Consider the following 23392-nt stretch of genomic DNA (forward strand, 5'->3'; position numbering starts at 1 on the left):
GTACCACTGTAAACAGTGTAACAAGAGTTTCATTAGTAATCTGAAGAAACACCAGCAGATACACACTGGGGAAAAGCCTTACTATTGCAGACATTGTGAAAAGAGTTTCAGGTATTCAGATATTCTGAGGTCACACAAGTGTTTCCACACTGGATAGAAACCAGATACACATGTTTATGTTGTGACCATTTCTGTCCACCAGAACCCTCTGGTGTATAGAAATGATCACAACACAAACATGGTCTCACGTTCAAGTAGCAAATACGATGGCTGCAAGGTACTCTAAAGATGGCTACATATTGTCATGAACTGACTCAAATCATGACAAAAGTGGGAGACGACACACAGGATTTAACTTAAGTTATTTTATTATAACTAAAACCAACAAACTTTACAAAAATGTACAACTTTAGTAGTCAGTGTTTTTTTTTTTTTAATTGATTGAAACCTTTTTTTCAGGGAAATCCATTGAGACCAGGGTCTCTTTTTCAATGGTGTCCTGTGTACAAAAATACATTTACATCAGTGGTTTTACAGATGTGACAAGGACAACAAGGTACATATAAAAAATAAAAAGGTTGCAAAAGTTATATTAAAAACCATATATTACACCAAGCAGGTGCATAGATCTTCCAATATAAGGTCAGCTAAAAATCTTTTAAAAATGGCATAAGAAACGAGGGCATCTAACTTCAGCTTTTTTTGACATTCGTTCCATATATATGGAGCATATACACTGAAGGCTGTATCTCCCAGTTTAGTACTGGTTGTAGGCACCTTCAGCAAAATGTTATTATCTTGTGATCTGGTACCATGACTTGAGGTATTGGGTTCTAACAGTTTTGTCAAGTGCAGGGGCAGTTTGCCAAGTAGTGCCTTGTATGTAAATAGGGTGACATGTTGCTTCCTTCTAAGAGCCAGGGAAGACCATCTTACTGAGGTGTACAATGTACAGTGATGGGTCCTGAAACCTGCACCTGTAATAAAGCGGAGTGCACTGTGATAGATTGCGTCCAAGGGTTTTAAAGTGCTGTCTGCGTCATGCATATATAAAATATCTCCATAGTCAAATATTGGCATGATTGTAGCTTGAATGACCCTCTTTCTGTTTTCTTGAGAAAAGCAAGATCTATTTCGGTAGAGGAAGCCAATGTTAGGCTTAATTTTCTTAGCTAGATTTGTTAAATGAGTTTTAAAAGGAAAGTCCTCATCTAGCCAAACCCCTAAATACTTATAAGATGAGACTTTCTCAATGTATATCAGTAGTGTAGTGCATGTATGGATGTGTGAAAGTGTAGTGCAACTGCAAAAGCAACAAAACAAAACTATTGCCTGGTAGGAGAGAAAAGACAGAATGGCTTAGGCCAGCCTGCTAAAATACTCCAGGGATGAGTGGAGTCGGGTGTGTCTCATCCGATAGACACACCCCTGGCAGGCTGGCCCTCTCCTCCTACACAGGACAGAAAAGAACCAATCATTAGGACCAAATGCAAACCAAACTCAGAACAAAACCCATGACCACAAATGTAGTGAAGGGGTCATCACAATATTTCACAAAGGCCAACCGAACCATGACATTTTTTTGGATGGCCGAACTGATAAACCCTTGGACAGACACATGCCGATACATACTGCCACCAACCGCTTCTGTGTTTTGAACGCCAGAACCCGAGCACTCAGTTATCTGCTAAACGAATCTGCCCAGCAACACTGCGTCTCGCTCTGTCGGTCTTGAGCCACTGAAGCAAGAGTACAGCCAGTGATGGAAATCAATGGTTTTAATACCTGGATCTCTCTCCGACGCAATGTTGGAAGTGACATGGAGGTACCGAGATATTACCATTTCTTTCAAGCCTGTAAATGTCAAATGGTAAATTGTAGTGCCGTGCTGCACGAGCTGCATGAATGCAGGGGTCTTCAACCTTTTCAGGCCAAGGACCCCCTAGCTGAGACAGAGATGAAGCAGGGACCCCCTCTATATTGTATAAAATTGTGTTTCAGAAAACTTTTTGAGTGGTGCCAACCACTCCTACATTTGACTGTGTCCGTATGTCCGTCCGTCCGTCCGTATGTCCGTCCGTATGTTTGAGCACGGCTGATTGGTCAAGCTTCACGTGACACGTGACAATATGTTGTCACGTGTCACGTGACAACATATTGTTGCGGATGCAACCAGTTACACTTTCAAAGGCACCACTCTCTTCACACTGGGTGTGATTTGTTTTTGTTTACTTGGTTAGCTCTTTGTTCCCTCTACACCTATACCTCTTTGCCAAAAATAGCCGATCTACAAGCTCACAACGCCTCGCAGCTCACAATAATGGAAGATCTGCCATTTCAAAAGACTATACATTTAGAAAACTTGAGATGGGACATTCTGCGCTATGACTACTTTTAGTTCTTTAAGTATCACTTTGATGACAATACTTTTGTACTTTTACTCAAATTGTGAATACTGAACTTTTACTTGTAACAGTATTTTTACATGTGGTATTGATACTTTTACTTAAGTAAAAATGTTAATGTTATGTACAGTAGGCCTACATCCACATAGCAGCATATCATTGCTGTCAGGAAGAAACCGTGTATCTCCAGATTAGATACTTGGTATGTTTTTTCTTCTTTCTGTAAATGAATGCCCTACTTTGTCATACTGCAGTATTTTTTACATAAGTAAAACTATTAATACCACAATGTAGAAATACTCTGTTACAAGTAAAAAGTCCCGTATTCAAAATTTACTTGAGTAAAAGTACAAAGTATTGGCACCAAAAATATACTTAAGTAAAAGTACTCATTTCACGGAATGTCCCTTAGACAGAAGGTGAGAGTAGTTAAGTGTGTGTGTGTGTGTGTTTTTTTTTTTAAATATTTAACCACTGAAAGTAGTATTAAGAGCTTGTGACTAAATAACTATATTGGGTCCATTGGAACACAAGTTATTTTTTTTCCCATATGTCCTGAAAAGTGTACATTAAGGTCCAACCACAACAATATTATCAGTGTAAAAATGTTGGGCCAATCAATAATCAGCTTCAGCCAGTGTTGCCAGATTCTGTGAGAGAAACAAGCAACCAGGCCTAGGAAAACCAGCCCAAAAGAAGCGACTATGGGCAACATGAGCACTTTTACATTATACATCAGCTATTTGAAAATAGCAGATCTACAAGCTCACAACGTGTTGTGAGCTTGTAGATCGGCTATTTTCAAATAAAATCTTGCGGGGAAATTATAATAAGCAGATCTGGCAACCCTGGCTTCAGCTTATGTCACCATAAACTTGATCAGTATGTTACTCGTTTCTGCTTTGCTTATTAAAATAAAAATCTAATCAAAGAACTAAACAAAAACATGTGAAAAAAAACAAAGTAAAAACATTTAGATGGTCAGCAGATAACATTTCAAAATGTTGTGAAACCTGCACACACTGGGCAGTAGGGGCGCCCCATCCATCATCTATGGTATTGTTGTGTATACTATCAATATCTGCCCTACCTGCCATTTTTTTTTTATTATGTTAATCATTTTATTTGAAAAATATGTATAGTATATCTACCTACATTTATAAATTATGGTATGAGATTTATTATGGATAATTATGTTTTATAGCCTAATTTATATATATATATATATATATATATATATATATATATATATATATATATATATATATATATATATATATATATATATATATATATATATATATATATATATATATATATATATAAATAAATACAAATATTAGGTAGACATTTTCCAATATAATTATTAGTATTACTACTCCCACCTTATTTTAAACTTAGGGCCTTGAAACATCCCACATTAAATGTATCGTAGATCAATCCAAGGCAAAAGAAACTACCCCATGTCGACAACCAGCCTTCAGGAAGAAAAAAAAACACAAAAGGAGGAGTCAGTGGTTGCTAGGGAGACCTGGTAAAGAGCGTCAGTCCGTCTGGTTGGCTGAGAACCGTTTGTTGATTGAACCGTCGTGATGCTGCACGCACAGTCGCGCACACACGCATGCACGCACACACACAACAACATATCAACATCTTGGATCTTCATTCAATCGGATTAAGGAGAAGCGTGACTGTAAATTGGAGACAATAATAATCAGGGGCAGTAAGTAGACTCACACGCAGACGGACTGTGGTGCTCTTTAATGTCGGGCTCTGGTCTGAACCTATAGGATCTAAGGAGAGAGAGAGAGAGAGAGAGAGAGAGAGGAAAAAACAAGGTTCTTGGACTCGGTTAACCTTAATTTTATTTTGCCCGCATGCAAGAGGCGGTGTCCCGGTTCGATCCCGAGCGGAAAATCGAAATAGGGGTTTGTTTTTTTCATTTGCAACAGGTCGATATAAAATAATTATCGTTGTCATTCAATCGACCGCACAAGAAGCGATCGACGCACAGACACGGCGAGCTAATTAACCCTAACGGTATAGATAGAGACTCTCTACCATACAGGAGAGCAGATCGAGGAGATCCAGCATGATGAGAGGAGTTTGGAGCTGATCTGGATACAGTAGTGATCGCCTCCTACACACAGACAGGGATATACAGGGACGGATCCAACATGATGCCGGTGAGTAGCAGCACTAATACAGTGGGTTTTCAACCTTTTTCCATGCCAAAGGACCCCTAAATTGATATACATTTGGTCGCGGACCCCCCATCTGAAAATGTTTGGTGCCAGGGAACCCCCCAGAAGTAAAGATTTGAGTTAAAAATGTTCGCTTTAAAAATATATATATTCAAAGATATATGCACACACTTAACAGGATTTTTCAAAAATAGCAGATGCGCTGTGAGCTTGTAGATCTGCTATTTTTGAATTGCCAAAGCTGGTTAAAATGAGTGTGAGGCTATGGTAACTAAATTAGCTGGGGACCCCCTGGTACCCCTCCAAGGGCCACTGGTGGTCCCCGGACCACTGGTTGAAAACCACTGCACTAATACTTTGACATTTTGTTCTGCGAGGATTCAAAACATTTTAACCCAAATATGCTGATATATGTGAATATTTTTTGTTATCATTTCAATGGATTGGTTCGTGGTTGTTATAGTTTAGGCTGATCTGACTATCAGCTGTGCATATAGGCTACATAATGATGTAGATTATGTTTCTTATAAGAAACACCTATCCTGTTAATTGAGATTAACAGGAATATATGAATCAATATTTGTAATAAGTGGGCCTATAAGTCTTGTAGTGTGTGTGTGTGTGTGTGTGTGTGTGTGTGTGTGTGTGTGTGTGTGTGTGTGTGTGTGTGTGTGTGTGTGTGTGTGTGTGTGTGTGTGTGTGTGCTGTCACATTCAAACAGTACAATCCTCAAGGTTATGATTTTCCTCACACTGACTGTACAAATGTAACCAAATGGACACACTTAAAGTTAAGGGCTCGTTTGGTTATAGATTTGTACAGTCTAAACGTGTTATAAAAATGGATGGATTTTACAAAGGGCTTTAAAATGTATATATTCACACTGACTCCATTAACAGACATGTATCTCCTTCAGCTGTAAGTGGCAGGGTGTCAAAACAGAAATGCCTAATAATAGCGGGTTAATTATGATTTGTACAGTATTTGGCATTAAAGTTATGATCCATTCCCCACACACAGTGGATGATCTTCAGAACTCTTTATTTTCAGCAGTACCTGAGGGACATACAGTTATTGGTTCTGGTTTGGGTGCCACAACAATTTACAAGCCAAATAAAAACATGCAAATCACCCAATAGTGTACAAACCACAAAGTCATCCTCTTCAGTATCCTTCAATTGAAGGCAGTTATTGTTTAAAGTCCTGCTCTGCTCATACCAAGAGTACCAGTTGTTCAAGTTAAATTTAAAAAAAGGGTTGTTTTCTGTCAGACATTTATTCAGTATTTCTCTCTTTAAAGGTAGGTAAGTGATATTCTTTGGTTAAAACAAAAAGTTTATTGTTAAAAGGTTAAAGCACTATATTCTGATAGTAATCATTGCTATACAGTGTTTGTTCAGTCACATGAGTCTCTCCAGCTCTTTAATAAATAGAAAATACATTTTCAGGTAGGTGACAATATTTCAGCCAATCAGGAGACAGTATCCATTTATCAGCCTTAAATTTTATAGTGTTCCAGCTCCAATTCTGTCTGCTCATTTCTTTGTGTCATCACTTCCAATTTAACTTGTTTAATCTGTATAATGACTGAGTTCTCTATCCTCATTGGATAAAATGTACTGTATATCCTGATCTGAAAATGCATTTTCTGTTTAATTAAGAGTTGGAGAGACATGGAGACTCCTGATACTGAACAAATACTGTACTAGCGCTATTTTTTATTTTTATTTTATAGAGCTATTTAACACTCATTATAACCAAATATAATCACTTACCCTACCTTTTAATACCTGTGGTGCTTTATATTTTATGATATTCTTCTATCTTCCATAGTATACATCCTTTCCAGAGCACACATTCTGAGTATGTTTTAGGGAAGTGAGGATCTATTCTATTTTATTTATTGGGATTGAGTCAATATTTTCACGTGTGACTTTTTCTTTTACTTATTATATAGATTCAAAGTAGTACATGACCATACCACAATGCCAATTTGACTTTATTTTATTTAAAAAAGCTTATTTTTATGTATTCATCCTTTATTTATGAAGAGGAATTTTATAATTTATGATGTAGGCCTAATATTTAACCACTGTGTCCTTAGTTGACCGGAGTCCCCCAGAGCTTGTAGATCGGCTATTTTCGCTGAATGTTCGCCCCCAACATATTTTGAGATGGGGGTCCGCGGCCAAATACATATCATTTTGGGGGTCCTTGAAGTTTGAGAACCACTGATGTACAGTAGAAACATACGTTTTTTGGATTTAGACATTTGTAGAATCCCCAGAAGCATTTGAGTATTTTTTTTTTGCTTTAAAACAATATTCAAAGACTTGCACACATTTTCACGATTAAATAAAAATGTAAAAAAATAGCAGATATACAAGCTCATGGCGCGGCACTCGGTGCCGCGCCATGAGCTTGTATATCTACTATTTTTTTGAATAGCCCAAAGAAATCTTAAAATGACACAGATGCGTTCCCGCCCGGTCTTAGAGGGTTAAGGTGAAGTGATTCCAGTATATTTTGTGCACATTGTAAGAGTTTTAAGCATAGTTTGATGATGATCATCGGGATACTATTGTGAATGGGAATTATTATAATCTCGGTGTGAAATCGTCATGTCATCCCATGCCCATTATCTTTGCATCCATTCACACTAATGACGACAGTGGAGTTGAGCTATATTTAGAAACGGCACTAAGATCTCATATATATATATATATTGACTTCTCCTCTCGACTGACATCAGTTGAGCCCTGGAGTTTGGTTTCAGTGAGACTGACTTCATGACAAATGTCATGTCAATAATGTAAAGGCTCTCTAACGCCTTCATAATAACCACAGCAGCCAGCAGCTCAGTGGCCTCGTGGTTAAAGGACGACTTCACCCATTTTCAACCTATCTTCATATAATAGGTCCTCACTAATGCTCATGATATAATGGTCCAATTTTTTGTGTCTCAGAGGAGGGCTGTAGACAGTTCAGAAACCCGTCTACCAGTGACATCATCGATGGGGAATCCAAGCTAATAGAAACTGCAGGCTTTGTATTCCTGGAAAGTTGCAATGCAATAATAGATCCCATTGTTCTCGCCTTAAGTACAGTACTTGAGTAAATGTACTTAGTTACTTTCCACCACTGCAAAATACTATTAAAAAAAATACGCAATGCCTCCGTGCTTGATTCTTAGCATCAAGGGTCGGATTGAGGGTAAGTCCCTTGATCCAACCCCTATGGCAAGGGGGGGGGGGTGCTTGTACGTCAAGCTGCCTCACACGCTACAGCAACAGGAGAACGGCTCCTGAGTCCTGACATATGGGCCACATGTTTCGGGAAACGTTGGTTCCCAAATGCTACTTACTTAGTTACATAACTAGATTCTTCTTTATTAGCCAAGTGGCAGGACAAAGAATTAGACTCGCATAATAACACTACAAGAGATAAGCCCCTTTTACACATAAGCCTGCTCATAGCGGGAATGTTGTTTTTTGAGCTTACTAGGACCTCAATGCTGCTGTTTTTCTATCCTACCAGGACCTCTGTCTAGTACTGCTGATTTTATATCCTACCAGGACCTCTAGTACTGCTGGTTTTATATCCTACCAGGACCTCTAGTACTGCTGGTTTTATATCCTACCAGGACCTCTAGTACTGCTGGTTTTATATCCTACCAGGACCTTTTAGAACTGCTGGTTTTATATCCTACCAGGACCTCTAGAACTGCTGGTTTTATATCCTACCAGGACCTCTAGTACTGCTGGTTTTATATCCTACCAGGACCTCTGTCTAGTACTGCTGGTTTTATATCCTACCAGGACCTCTAGTACTGCTGGTTTTATATCCTACCAGGACCTCTGTCTAGTACTGCTGGTTTTATATCCTACCAGGACCTCTAGTACTGCTGGTTTTATATTCTTCCTGTTGATAAACATGTTACAGAGACAACAGGATGTCACAGTGTAAGACATGGAGTATTTACTAGGCCTCAGTTGACTGTATTCCAGCTCTTTAATGAGCCTTGCATGAGCGTCTGTACAGATCATTACTTCAACACTTCCATTTTTAGATTCCAGCCTCATTTGAAAGCATTCCATTACAGTTTAGGCATTTAGCACACAGCTCTTATTATCCAGAGCGAAGTACAAAGCGCACGATCAGAGTAAATGGCATGAACCCTATTAGCAAAGCATGGGGGAAATGGAGTGCAAAGAAAACAATTAAACTGCTACCAAGTAAATAGGATACAAGGTAAACATCAAATCTAGCATCTGTCTAAACAACATGATATCTAAATACTATTATAGCATTTGTGTGGGGAAAAAAGAAAACGGAATATGTCTATTTCAATGACATAACGTGAACAAGTAACCAACATACATCCGCATAGTATAACTAGCATAATAGCCGAGTTCACAGCCTTGTGAGCTTGTAGATCTGCTGTTTTTGAAAATGTTTGAAAGCTTTTGAAGATGTAGGAAAAGATTTGCCTATAATGACATGCTCAAAATAGGGACGCCAGCTTGAAAGTGGTCAAAAAAGCGGCTAGTGGTGGAAAATAACTAAGTATATTTACTCAAGTACTGTACTTAATTACGATTTTTAGGTATTTTTTACTTTACTGGAGTATTTCCAACTTTCAATACTTTCACTTCTACTCCACTACATCTCAGAGGCAAATATTGTACTTTTACTCCACTACATTTATTTGAAAACTTTAGTTACTTTGCAGATATAAATCTTTTTATTATAAAACATACATAAACCACTTTAGCCCTATTTCATACCTAGGCTATTTGAAAATAGCAGATCTACAAGCTCACAACGCGTCGCATCGCGACGCGTTGTGAGCTTGTAGATCGGCTATTTTCAAACCTTTTAGTACTTTAAGTATATTTTGAGGCCAATTTTTGTACTTTTGTACTTTTTCTCAAGTAACATTTTGAACACGGGCCTTTTACTTGTAAAAGAGTATTTTTATATTCTGGTATTGCTACTTTTACTTAAGTAAAATATCTGAGTACTTCTTCCACTACTGAAAGCAGGACACATTGTGGCTGCATAATTGCAGATACAGATGTCATCAAAAAGACAAAATAGTGGCCTAAATTGTTCTGGCTCAGGAAACAACACTGACAGTTACATTGTAACAGTGAGTGTCTCTCGGCAGCGTTGACATAATTTCCCTAAAGGACCCGAGAGATCAGGTATCAGCCCTCATGTAAAGCAGAACTGCGTGGGATAAACAAATGAACCGAAGCAGAACTTGCAGAACTCGTCGACGGTCTAAAAGGAACTGCTCGGGTATTGTAACAACGACAACGGGAACAAACTCACAACTTCCTGTAACGACACTCCTGTCTAACCGACACACAGGAAGTGATTTAGCGATGCTTTTGTCTTGTTTTAGGACCCCCCCCCCCCTCGAGGTCCTTGAAGGGGGTCCCCAGCTCTAACTGGTTGATAGTTAGGTACCAAATGTAACTTTGAGAGTGTACAATTGGAACCAAATGAACCCTTACAGTTATGTAACTCTGAGAGTGTACAAATGGAACCAAATGGACCCTTACAGTTCTGTAACTCTGAGAGTGTACAAATGGAACCAAATGGACCCTTACGGGTCCATTTGGTTCCATTTGCACACTCTCAGAGTTATCGGGGGTTCCGTAGCCAAATGCTTAACAAACTGCGGCTCCTTGAAATTAAAAAAAGGTATAGAACGGCTGGTTTAGGACAAAGAACCGTTGGCATTTTTCATCGGTTTTGCTTTGTTGTGGTGTTTGTCGTTGGATCTGGTTTGGCTGAAGGCCTCTTTGTTGTCTAGTCTTCCCTTATTGTACTATCATTATCAGTTATGGTTTGGTTCATATAGCCTCGGTTAATGCTTGTTTTAATTCAATTCTCTGATATTAATGGTGCTGTCAGTGATATTTCTTTGTCAAAATAAGAGTTATGAAGCTCCACAGTATATTCTGATAGTATTCATTTTGCTATGGAATACTTGTTCAGTGACAGGGGTCGCCCCGTCTCTCCAGCTCTTTAGTAAAGGTCGGGTACACATTTTCAGGACAGAGAACTCATGCAGGACACAGGATAAACGAGGGAAATTGGAAGTGATGAAACAAATAAATGAGCAGACACAATTATGGACCTGGAACACAAGGTGATAAATACTCATTTTGAGGTTCTCTCGCCCGATTGGATGAAATGGTGAAATACTTTTCAAAAATTGCGGAAAAAAATGATCTTCAAGGTCATAACATGTCGTATCTCAACACATTGTGAGTTTTTGCATCTGCAATTTTTGCTACGTTTCGTACACACACACACACACACACACACACACACACACACACACACACACACACACACACACACTCAGTTCAAGCAGCATCGGTACAGGACTGGCGATCTCCCAGTGCAAGGCTCATATTCGAGTCGTGCAGCTGCTGTTCTTTTACTTACAGTGAGTCAAACGTTTGAATGATAAATTAATAATCGTTTCACTTCATTGTATTCATGTTATATTCATTGTTTTACATCCACACAATAGATCTCACCGCTGTTCCCTGGTAACTGTTGCCACAGTGACCAGAAAAGAGAGAGACACACACACACACACACACACACACACACACACACACACACACACACACACACACACACACACACACACACACACACACACACACACACACACATGTTTGTGTTACTATACTTGTCAGCACATTTTAGGATGACATTGAAAATAGGTGAAAATAGACGACAAATAGCCAATAGATCAGCTATACTGTAAATTAGGCATTATAACTCTACATAACCCCATACACCTAACCTCTAAATGCCTAATCCTAACCTGAATATTGTCCTAATTGTAAGATAATTTATTTTGTGAGGACCAGGAAAATTGTATTTCCTCACAATGTGTATATTTCTCAAATTCAACTATACTTGTTGGGACAATTGTCCCTCACAAGTATAACAACACACACACACACACACACACATACACACACACACACACACACACACACACACACACACACACACACACTGTTCAAGGTTAACTGGGCATAACATTTCAGACATCATTGTCATACAAAAAGGAGGAACTGGACAACAAACTAACCTGTCAGAAGTGTGTGTGTGTGTGTGTGTGTGTGTGTGTGTGTGTGTGTGTGTGTGTGTGTGTGTGTGTGTGTGTGTGTGTGTGTGTGTGTGTGTGTGTGTGTGTGTGTGTGTGTGCGTGCGTGTGTGTACACATTTGCATTACTGTTCTTGTGATGGTCAAATGTCTCCACAGCTAATTTGAGACATAGAAATATGTTGTTTAACAAATCTGGGAAGTTAGGTTTACAATTAGGAAAAGATTCAGTTTATGATTACACAAATTAGACATTTAGAGGTGGGTTGGGGCCATCTACAAACTCGTAGAAGTTGTAGATTAGCTATTTTCAGTGCGTGACTCCAGTGTACAACTAAGTATAAAATAAATGGCTTTTAGAATTCTAAATTAGAATACCTCGCGAGTATATAATACCTGTGTGGTGGTGTGTGTGTGTGTGTGTGTGTGTGTGTGTGTGTGTGTGTGTGTGTGTGTGTGTGTGTGTGTGTGTTAATCTAATCCTGTGGTATCACGTGACCATCCTGACCATATGGTGCCTTGCTGCGCTGACTCAAACATTCTGGATCTGAACACCCACTTGCAACCTATAACAATGACTAAGAATGACAGCTTATTCATGTAATAATAATACTAATAATAATTACAGCAATAATAACGATAATAATTGCAACAATAATAATAACAACAATAATAATAATAATACTACAAGTTGCTGTTTATTTTTAGTATCAAAGTATTAGCATTTCTATAATGAATTTGTTACCAGCACTGCTCTAAGTACATTTGTTCTCATACATACAATAAAACAATAAAGGAGTGCTATTTTCTTTGTTAAAATAAGTGTTAAATGGCTCTATATCGTGATAGTAATCATTGCTATAGAGTGCTTGTTCAGTAACATGAGTCTCTCCAGCTGTTTAATAAACAGAAAATATATATTTTCACGTCCGGATACACATTTCATCCAATCAAGAAAGACAACTCATACAGGATAAAAGATAAGTGGTAAAAAAGAAAAAAAGAGCAGACAAAATTGGAACTAGAACACAATGAAACGTGTAACGGATGAAATTGGCAACCCGCCTGAAAATGTATTTTCTGTTTATTCAAGAGCTGGCGAGATATGGGGAGACAATATATTACAATACAGAGCTTTGACTTTTCAACAAACAACAAAACTTCTACAATGCCTTGCGTGACAGAAAACAGAAGCTGTGTGTTGTAAGTTTGCACAAGGGGATGTTCCGTGTGATGTATCGGTGAGACTGACTCAGATGTGTGAAGTTGGAACTGGTTTCCAATTGACCTGGTTAATGTCTGTAGTGACAGATGATGCTCATGGGGTTGATGTTGGGGGGGGGGGGGTCAGGAATAATAGATTTTTGTACTTGGCAGGATTAGGCTGTGTTGCACAAAACAGGGGGTTTACGCGCACACGCACGCACGCACGCACGCACACATGCACTGTTGTTTGACAAGCTCTCCTTTTTGTACTCATTATCCTAAATTAATTATTCATGATGACTGCAACGTAGCAGACTTAAAAGATATAGAACTGTATTGAAATGCTTAATATGCTTTTAGGCTATAAGTTCTTCAATATGGTGAACCTCTTTTCTTGATAAGAAATATGTTTTAACAAGAGAAGAAAGATGTTCAAAGCGATCTTCAATGGCATCTCTTCCCTGGTTGTAATTCTTACCTTTCCAAAAAGCAGTTGAGTATAATCCTACATCAAAACTCTATTCAAGTGAAAGCTGAATTATTGGTTCATTTATAGTTTTTTTAAATTCATTTTTAAATTGACTTTATCTACACAAAGAAGTGCAAGTACATGAAATAACTGCTCAGTTAGCTACTGTAACATCAGTACTTGTAATTAGGCTTGTCACAATTATTACATAATCTTCTAATCGTAATGATTTGAGATAATTATTTTTGCCTGATCGTCATAATCATTTCCACGTTGAAAACTGTTCATACATTTTTCAATATAAAAAGTAGAAATAGCTGATCTTCGTGACATGTTGTAAGCTTGTAGATCAGCTATTTCCGCTATGCAATTTTGTTTTTGAAAGCATACATTTATTCAGTCAATTCTTATATATAAGTATTATATATTTAAGTTATTTGTAATCTGCCCTGTGCAATTTTTGTTTACTGAGCCTAAAAGCCAAACAGAAATTACGTATTCATTATCATTATTTTTATTCATTATGTTCCTATGTTCAATTCCAAAGACACAATGACATCATTGATCGCAATTATGTGTGACAATTAATTGTTAAAATCCTTAAATTGGGTAATCGTGACAGCTCTACTTGTAATAAGTTGCTTTTCATCCCTGCCTCCTGGTCCAGCTATTGGCCCAGTACTGATATTTGTTACACATTAACCACTTAACTCCTATGTACTTATTGACTGGTGTCCCTCAGGGGTCTGTACCGGGCTAGTCTCTGGAGATAGACTGCTGACTCACACAATTTTCCAATGTGTCAGTCACACAGTCTGTGCAACAGAAACGCTGAAAATGCTGAGAAGCTACAGCTTCTCCCCATCACACTTCCTACTGTAAATAGGGCTGTCACCATTACAACATTTAAGTTGACAATTAATTGTCATACAAATAACTAATTGTGTTTTTTAGCATTGAACATTGCAACATAATGACTACAATTTAATTTCTGTTTGCCTTTTAGGCTTTGTAATAAAAAAATGCACAGGTCAGATATGACAAATAACTTAAATATACAAAGAAATTACTGGCATATTTAGATGTAGATTTTATACTTTCTTTTTTATTTTTAATACCGGAAATTCGTGACACATTGTAAGCTTGCAGATCAGCTATTTTTGATTTTTTTTTTTTTGGAAGCTTGTAGATCTGCTATTTCTGCTATTTTCGGAAAATGTATGAACATTTTTCAACATGGAAACGGATTACGACAATTATGCTAAATAATTGCGATTATCATCTCTCAGCATCTCTTTTTGTTGCTAAGCATAAACATATGTATCTGTATCAAACAGGTGGATGTGTGCGTGTGGGTCTCTTGTGCACAACGCCAGATGTTAGCAGCAGATGTGGAAGGTTTGATTGTGTTCTTTGACTCCAGCTGTCAGTGTGTCAGTGTGTGACGTCATGTTTTGCTTGTGAAGAGGATGTTGATACATTGTTTACACTTGACCAGAAGGTCAGCAGCAACATTTCCACACGGCACCGTAAAGCTGAAACATATCTAACAGGCCGCAACGACCAGGGGCCGGGGATTATGTTTTCAGTCAGTCTGTGAGTCTGTCTGTGAGCAGCTAATCTGCAGCGGGGAGAAGTCTCCCCTCAAGGCTTTCTGACAGAAAACGTGTCCTTCCTTGTTTTTCCTTGAGACTAGGCTATAAGTGAATCGGTGGAATTCTTTCGTTGTGCTTTTGCAAATATGCCTAAACCTAACCTTAACTTAATAAAAGAGCGCCTTTAGTTCAGAAACCGTAAAACAAAAACCACATATCCCCAGTATTTAAACCCATGATATTGGGATTGTTGACCCATAGATATAGAAACCTATTTGGCCGCTGCAGTTCATTGGAGCGGCCTGTATCGCGGCCGCCATGTTAGAGGGGGCACGCTTCCTGACTCCTGGCCAATGACAGCGCGCCTTTTCCGGGACTTGTCAGAATCTAATTGTATAAAAATATCCCGTTGTATTTTTATACAACTCGATTCTACCAAGTCTCAGAAAAGATGCGCTGTGATTGGCCAGTAGTCAGGAAGCGTGCCCACTCTAATATGGCATACAGACGCCCCCAGAGTCGGAGGAGGCGTCTACCTTTAGTCTATGTGTTGACCTACCACTTAATCCACTAGGCCACCAAGCTCAACCTGCTTTTGCATGGCCTCCTTTCTGTCCGAAAGCCCCCCTTTCTGATAGAAAGCCTTGAGGGGAGACCTTGACCAACTGCCGCAAATCTCGGGCACCGCTGGACCGAATGGCATGAAAAAGTCCCAGTAGGCGGTAGGCCACACCCTCCCACACAACTCAATGGGATGTCAGAGCGATAGATATCTAGACCAATGGTTCTCAAAGTGGGGTCCCAAGACCCCTGTGGGTCCTTGTGGAGGTTCCAGGTGGTCCAGCAAAAATTGCTTATATAGCATCAAAGTCAGTTTAACCACTTTAACTCTATATCATTTTAAACTGAAACTACAAGCACATAATGCTATGTTTAGAGGTGCTATTTTCAAGAAATGTTCAAATAATTTGAAAAAGTTGGAATATTTTTGAAACAAATCTTGTATTGGCGTATTTGCAAATGCGAAATATATTCTTCACGTGAAAGGTTTGCAAACCACTTATATAGACAAATGGAATAAAGTTTATCAGACAAATAAAGGCCTGTATTTGGGGGAGGGGGAACAAAAAGCCATAGTTTGAATTACCAGATTGCACCACCGGAAAAAAGTGAAACGCCCTGAAGCGAACAAATGGACCGGTTCCATTACATTTTGCAGCCACCCATCCATCACATGTGGTCCAATTGATAACAATAAAAAAAAAGGGCCCAGATTTAAAAATAAATAAATACATGAAATATTTGTATGTATTTATTTCACTGCGTTGTGTAAAACACTTACATCTGCATATACTGTACAGTACATACAGTATGTTTGCAAGGTGCTATGAAAATAAAGATTATTATTAGTATTATTATTATTATTATTATTATTTAATTTCCCATTAATTAATGTGTTTATTTATTATGTACTAGAGCTTACATTTTTGGGGTGAAAGTGAAGGCATTCCCATGACTGTTAACATTAATTAAAGCATGGCTATATGCTTGTGTGCATCTTCGGAGAACTCCCATGGCCCTTTGGGCCATCTGTTCCACCAGCGGGGGAAGCTTTTCATTGGCTCAGAGCCAGATCACCTGACCTGAATTCTCCATCCTCCATCCAACAACTTCTACACAACTAAAATACTCCAGTGTCAGTTAAACTCTGGGAGTGTACAAACGTAACCAGATGGACCCTGCACGGGTCCATTTGGTTACGTATGTACACTCCCAGAGTTACAAATTGGTACATTTACACTGAGGATTTTACTGTGTACACCTGGAAAGGGTTAATTATCTTGCTTAGGGGCACAACAACTGTCTTTACTAATTTTAAGACATTTTAAGTTTTTGCTCTCTATTGTCATAGATAGTAATCATTGCTAGTGTTTGTTCAGTAACAGCTCTAAGTAAACAGAAAATAAATGTTCACGTGGGGATACTCATTTTTTGTTCAATCAAGAGCGAGAACTCATACAGGATACAGAATAAACAAGTGAAATGTCATCAGTGTTCATTTTATTTTTAAATAAGTTGACAAAATTAGAACTGATAAATGACCTTTCTGCATGGGGTTCTCTCTCCTGATTGGATAAAAGTGTTATCCTGACCTGAAATTATTATGTTCTGTTTTCCAAAGAGCTGGAGAGAATGGGAGACTCCTGTTAACTGAACAAACACTGCAGTACATAGCAATGATTGCTATCAAAATGTACTGTAGAGCTATTTAACAGTTATTTTAACAAATATATAACAAATATCACTTAGAGGATTTCAACCACTGACTGCCTCTCTAAGCTTCAGTATTCTGCTGACCCTGTTTGTCCTGCACTCCCCCAGAGGGAGTGTTTGCACTACTTAGTATCTGTCGGGCTCATTATGTCCAAATTCAAAAGCGTGAAAAGTAGCATTTTCCACAAGTTCAAAACGCGTCGTTTCGCGCCACGTTTCGTAATAGACAGCAGCCATATTATCACTTCCTTCACAGGTGTTACCAATGATACTAATGAAGGCTCTGTTCCATTTAATGTAGCACAGTGGTTTCCACGACCCCCATAACTCTGAGAGTGTACAAATGGAACCAAATGGTCCATTTGGTTCCATTTGTACACTCTCAGAGTTACACACCCGTAAGGGGCCATTTGGAAGCCCATGAGGGTCCCTGGACCCCAACTGTAGACCCACTGGTGTAACAGAGTGTTTCCAGTGAGCCAACATGCACAATATCAGCACTCTGACTCTGTTTGACCAGAATGGAACAGAGCCTTCATTAGTATCATTGGTAACACCTGTGAATGTCTTCATAATATTGCTGGTGTGAATAGAGCCTATTTACGGGGAAAAGAACACACAAAGTTAGAATATGGCGATAAGAGCTTTCTGCCCGGCAGCAACCTTTTAATGTTTGGCTGTCAACAGTTCCCTGAGACCAGCGACTGCAGACTGCAGTGAAACATGAAGTTGTTGAACCGTGTCAAACCAGCCCATACCTATAGACCGATATTGGCCCATGTATCGGTATAGGCATAAAATGATGTTTTTATTTTATTATTATTACTGTATTTTCTTTTTTTGACAGAACGTTGTAACGGAGGAAAAAGTATGCTTGGGGTAAATTGGATTTATTTATAGATACTAGGGCGATGCTCAGTGGGAACGATGCCCTTTGGGAACGCATGCCCCCTCCGGTTATGCAATGCCCGTTGTATCATTGTACTTTAGAGCACTACCCATTAGTACTATGATAAAGGTGCTGTGATAAAGGGACACACACAGAACGGCTGATAGATACAGAGATCTCCTTTTGGGCATAAAAGGGACACAGATAGACGAACAGATAGGCTACAGAGATTTGTGGATTTATAGATTTCTGAAGGTTTCCGAACAATCGGGCGATCTGACTGACTTCCTACTCGGCGCGTCACTCCCTTGGGTCCTCAGCGACACACACGCCGACATCGCTGTCAATCGCTCGAACGGTTCTTGAGAGGGACACACAAGGACAGACACACACAGTGATTCATTCCATGCATTTACAGATAGATTTATAATGATAATTTACAGTGAATCTGACTCTGATTCCAATTTCAACGTTGGATTGTCGTACTCCATAATATCGGCATCGGCCCCTAAACATCCAGTATGTGTCTGGTCTTAATTATAATCAAGGACACCCCTGTGCTCTCATTTGCATATTTCTGGAGAGCATTATCGTTGCTGACGGTCAGAAACGCCTTATCTCCATATTAAAACTTTTTTTTTCGTAAATTAACGCTCTACTTGATCATACTACAGCGTCACACAAAAGCATCAAAAGTATTCAAAAAACGGCAATAGTAGCGGATCTACAAGCTTGTAGATCGGCTTACTTTTGCCGTTTTTTGAATTTGAATCCTGGAAAGTAACTGTTTTGGACGTACAGTATGAGGTTTCCTCCCGACAGAGACGATATGAAAGTAGCACAGTGTATCGACACTAAGGGTATTTTCAGAGAGTTTTCTGGGCTACAGACTGTGTGTGTGTGTGTGTGTGTGTGTGTGTGTGTGTGTGTGTGTGTGTGTGTGTGTGTGTCTGGCCTCATTCTGTCTGGGAGCTGCTCTGGTCTACTTAAAACTACACACACACACACACACACACACACACACACACACACACACACACACACACACACACACACACACACACCTTTTATAATCACCTCCTACCAGGAGTCCGTTTCGGTCTACTTACACCTACAGTACACAAACTCCTTTATTATCACCTCCTAACAAGAGTCTGCCTCCAAATCACTGATATTTAGTGTTGTGAATATAAAAGACATGGCCTGAAATCCCAGCATTCTAAAGCACTGTTTCTCACAGCCAGTGGTACACGGACCACTAGGGGTCCATGGCATAATTACAGGTGGTAATTATGTTTAAGAAAATAGATATTGTACCCTTGCAGGGCACATGGGAGTCATACACGCCTCAGCTGTAACTGGGTGTCAAGCCACGCGCTTTCCTACTCTCCAATAAGAGCTCACGCTCTTAATCTAAGAGTGGGAACGCATCAGTGTCATGTTACAAATTACAAAAACATGGCAGATCTACAATATCTATAAGCTTGTATATCTGCTATTTTGGAATAGCCAAAGTATACAATTATGGTTTAACTGGTTACACAGATGCATTCCCGGTCTTAATGGGTTAATGTGTTTCACCTGATGTTTGCTGTGTTTCACCTGATGTTTGAGGTGTTTCACCTGATGTTTACTGTGTTTCACCCGATGTTTACTGTGTTTCACCCGATGTTCACTGTGTTTCACCTGATGTTTGCTGTGTTTCACCCGATGTTTACTGTGTTTCACCCGATGTTTGAGGTGTTTCACCCGATGTTTGCTGTGTTTAACCTGATGTTTACTGTGTTGTTTGGTCACCCAGATGTTTCTCACGGTGTACCTCAGCAACAACGACCAGCATTTCACCGAGGTTCCCGTCACCCCGGAGACGCTGTCCAGGGATGTGGTGGAGCTCTGCAAGGAGCCTGGAGAGGCTGACTGTCACCTGGCTGAGATGTGGAGAGGAGCAGGTTAGAATGACCTTCATGGTACTTTGGTTTCCAAACAGTGGGTCGGGACCCATCTTTCGGTCGCGCACCAATTTTTACGGGTCGCGAGTAAAATATCTCGTTTGTTTAAGTTTGAGAAGTTTTTTTTTTTTTTTTTACTTTCATATTGTAATTATGTCATCTATCTCCTATCCAAAAACTAGCGTTATTATTTGAATATTCAATAAAACAAAATGATCTCATGACATAATGATTTCATAATGGGGGTGTTTGGTGGGGGGGCCACCCAAAAAAATCTTGCTTAGGGCCACCAGAATCCTAGGGAAAGCTTGTCTACAAGCTTTCCCTAGGATTCTACAAGCTTGTCTACAAGCTCACAACGCACTACAAGCTCACAACGCGGCACAAAGCGATGCGTTGTGAGCTTGTAGATCTGCTATTTTCACTATAGTTTGGGTCCCGGGCAAACGTCTAATTTCTCTTTTCGGGTCTTGAGCTAAAAAGTCTGGTAACCACTGTTCTAATGGTACAACCGTTCTCAACCTTCCTTCAGTTCTTGACCAACTAGCATGTTTCAAACAATCCTCTCTCTCTCTCTCTCTGTATCTGACCAATCAGAGCGCGTCGTCGGGGACGGGGAGCGCATGATGGAGGTTCTTCAACACTGGGGGCAGCAGAGAGGTGAGGTGCGCTTCATCCTGCGTCACGAACGGGCTCCGGGCCGAGACCCAGGTAAGGGTCGCTAGTACGATTCCACAGCTACCAGCTGAACACAATGGCAATGGCACACGAACAACATCTAATTATTAAAGTAGCACTTCACCCATTTCCAACCTTCTCTTCATAATTGCACCTCACTAACACTTATTATAAGATGGCACCATTTCTGTCTACTCTGCCCCCCCCCCCTCCACCTACCAGTGACATCATTGATGGGGGATCCAAACTTATAGAAACTGCAGCCTTTCTTATGCTGGAAAGTTAGCATGCTGAAATAGAAGTTGTTCTTGCATTAATAAAATATAAATATATATATTTTTAGGTTTGAAATATTGTTTTGAATTGCCAAACCAAGCCTACTGATGATGTCACTTGTAGGCAGGTTTCTGAACTGTCCACACTCAGTCCTCCTCTGAGGCACAGACGGAACCGGCCGTGAACCGGCTTGAGAAACCAGTTTTAAGCAGAACCATTGTAATTGGGGGCGAGTACCCAGTTGCCCCAGGTTCGATTTTGCCATTTAAATCACATCTGCGTCTTCCAACCTGTAGGATAGTGACACGCCCCCTTTGGTTCGTTCCGGGCAAAGAAAAAACAAGTATGTTTTGGTTCCAGTTCTGAACCAAACTTTTAGGGTTCTGCACCAATTCATTCTCTGACCTTTTTCAAAATTAGGGAAGAAAGAACGGAACCGGTTCAACCCCTTGTGGAAAATGGGCCTGCAGAGTGAGTGCACAAATGGTGCCGTCTTAAAATGAGCATTAGTGAGCAACCATGTCTTCTATTATAAGTAGATATGGTAGAAAATATGTTGAAGTGCTCCTTTAACGTCATTTGCAAGTCTAGCAGAGACAAACATTGATGTCATAAAGCACGTTTATAATCATACTGGAGTTCACAGCAGCAAGACAAGATACAAAATATAAATACAGATGCGTACAGCCAATCAAATTAATAATTCAAATCCAATATAAAACATAAACATAAACATCATTTGAATAAAACAATCGTTTTTCGAAAATACCAAAAATAGTCAATCCACAAGCTCACAACACGTCGCAATGCGACGTGTTGTGAGCTTGTAGATTGACTATTTTTGCTCTTCCTGTATGACCTTGTCCAGAAGGGGTGTGGATGAGGTCAGGCCCCAGTCACACAGTGTGAAGAGCAGCAGGGTTGCTGGCTCCAACCCGTCTACTGCAGTGGTGCTCAACCTTTTTTTCACTTCTAGACCACTAGCATAATATCCAACAATCCTCCAGGACCACCCCATCTCCCCTCCCCCCAATAATATATGTATTAGTAAGATGGCACAACACAATCATTAATATATATATATATATATATATATATATATATATATATATATATATATATATATATATATATATATATATATATATATATATATATATATATATATATATATATTTTATTTATTTTTTTATCAATATCTAACATAAATGATCTCAATGCCGTTGTGAGCTATACTTGTTGTGAGCTATTTTCCGTGTGCAGCACTAAGGGGAAAAAATAATCACACTTCTTAATTGAAAAAGGTATCAAAAAAGTAATCGATAGTATAATTGCTAAGTAAATTATGGATAGCTGCAGACCTAGTTCAGTCAGTTTAGTCAGTTCATGACTGAGAAGCTGTAGAGGACCTGACTGCATGTTGTCTGTGATTGATGGATAAACGGGTGCTGCTGCCAACAGCTGTAGTTCTTGGGGTATTTTTTTTGCCATAGTATATTTAGCCTATACATACAGGGAATGTATCCTCTGCATGTACCCATCCTAACCGTTAGGAACAGTGGATGGCAAAAATACATTGATTAATCTCTTGAGCCCTAAAATAGCCGATCTAAAAGCTCACGTGTCTCATCGCGATGTGTTGTAGAATGTAGATAGGCCTACCGGTAGCCTAGTTTGGCTATTTTGGAACCAATTTTGATTGAATGTTTTGTTTTGTATTAGTTTTTTACTCATTTTATTAATCTCGCAACATGAAATGTTGTGACCTTGTAGATAGATATATTCACACAAAAAATAGACAAAAATAAGACATTATTGCCACAATATTGATATTAAGTTTTTTTGTATTTATCTTTATTTTTTTTTTACATATTATTATTTGGGAGGGACAGCACATGAACACCACACATACAATGCAATGTAAATGCGCCAGATTCAGTTTAATTTAATTTCCATCCATAGTCCCCATATAGAAAACAAGCAACAATATAGCTGCAAGCAGCGATAATACGGGGCCAGTGAATAGAGAGAGAGAGAGAGACATGGAAACGGAATAGATTGAAGAGAGAGAGAGTGACATGGAAACAATAGATTGATGAGAGAGAGAGATGGAAACATAATGGTTTGATTGGACATCTCAACCTACTGCCATTAACAGGATTCGAACTCTCAACCTTCAGACTAATAGGCTGCAACACTACCTATAGTGCTATAGCTTTGTCCAGGCTGATATTGTCTGTTGAAGATCATAAACTCTTGCCTTCTTTCATGAACCAAGCCCCTGTTTCACTAACACTAAGATC

The 23392-nt window shown here is 39.2% G+C and overlaps 1 protein-coding gene across 1 annotated transcript in view; it reads left to right on the forward strand.

The window, feature by feature from the left end:
• Positions 1–4453: 4453 nt before the first annotated feature.
• Positions 4454–23392, forward strand: part of LOC311064855 (apoptosis-stimulating of p53 protein 2-like) — a 71318-nt gene continuing 52379 nt past the window's right edge. The window contains exons 1-3 of the mRNA XM_084084847.1: positions 4454–4591; positions 19988–20135; positions 20733–20846. Coding sequence (XP_083940973.1) covers positions 4583–4591; positions 19988–20135; positions 20733–20846 — 271 coding nt within the window. The 5' untranslated portion in view covers positions 4454–4582. The remainder of the gene's footprint in view (positions 4592–19987; positions 20136–20732; positions 20847–23392) is intronic.

This window comes from Gymnoscopelus microlampas (assembly GCF_963454915.1).
Source record: "Gymnoscopelus microlampas genome assembly, chromosome: 2".
In the NCBI taxonomy this organism is placed as follows: domain Eukaryota; kingdom Metazoa; phylum Chordata; class Actinopteri; order Myctophiformes; family Myctophidae; genus Gymnoscopelus; species Gymnoscopelus microlampas.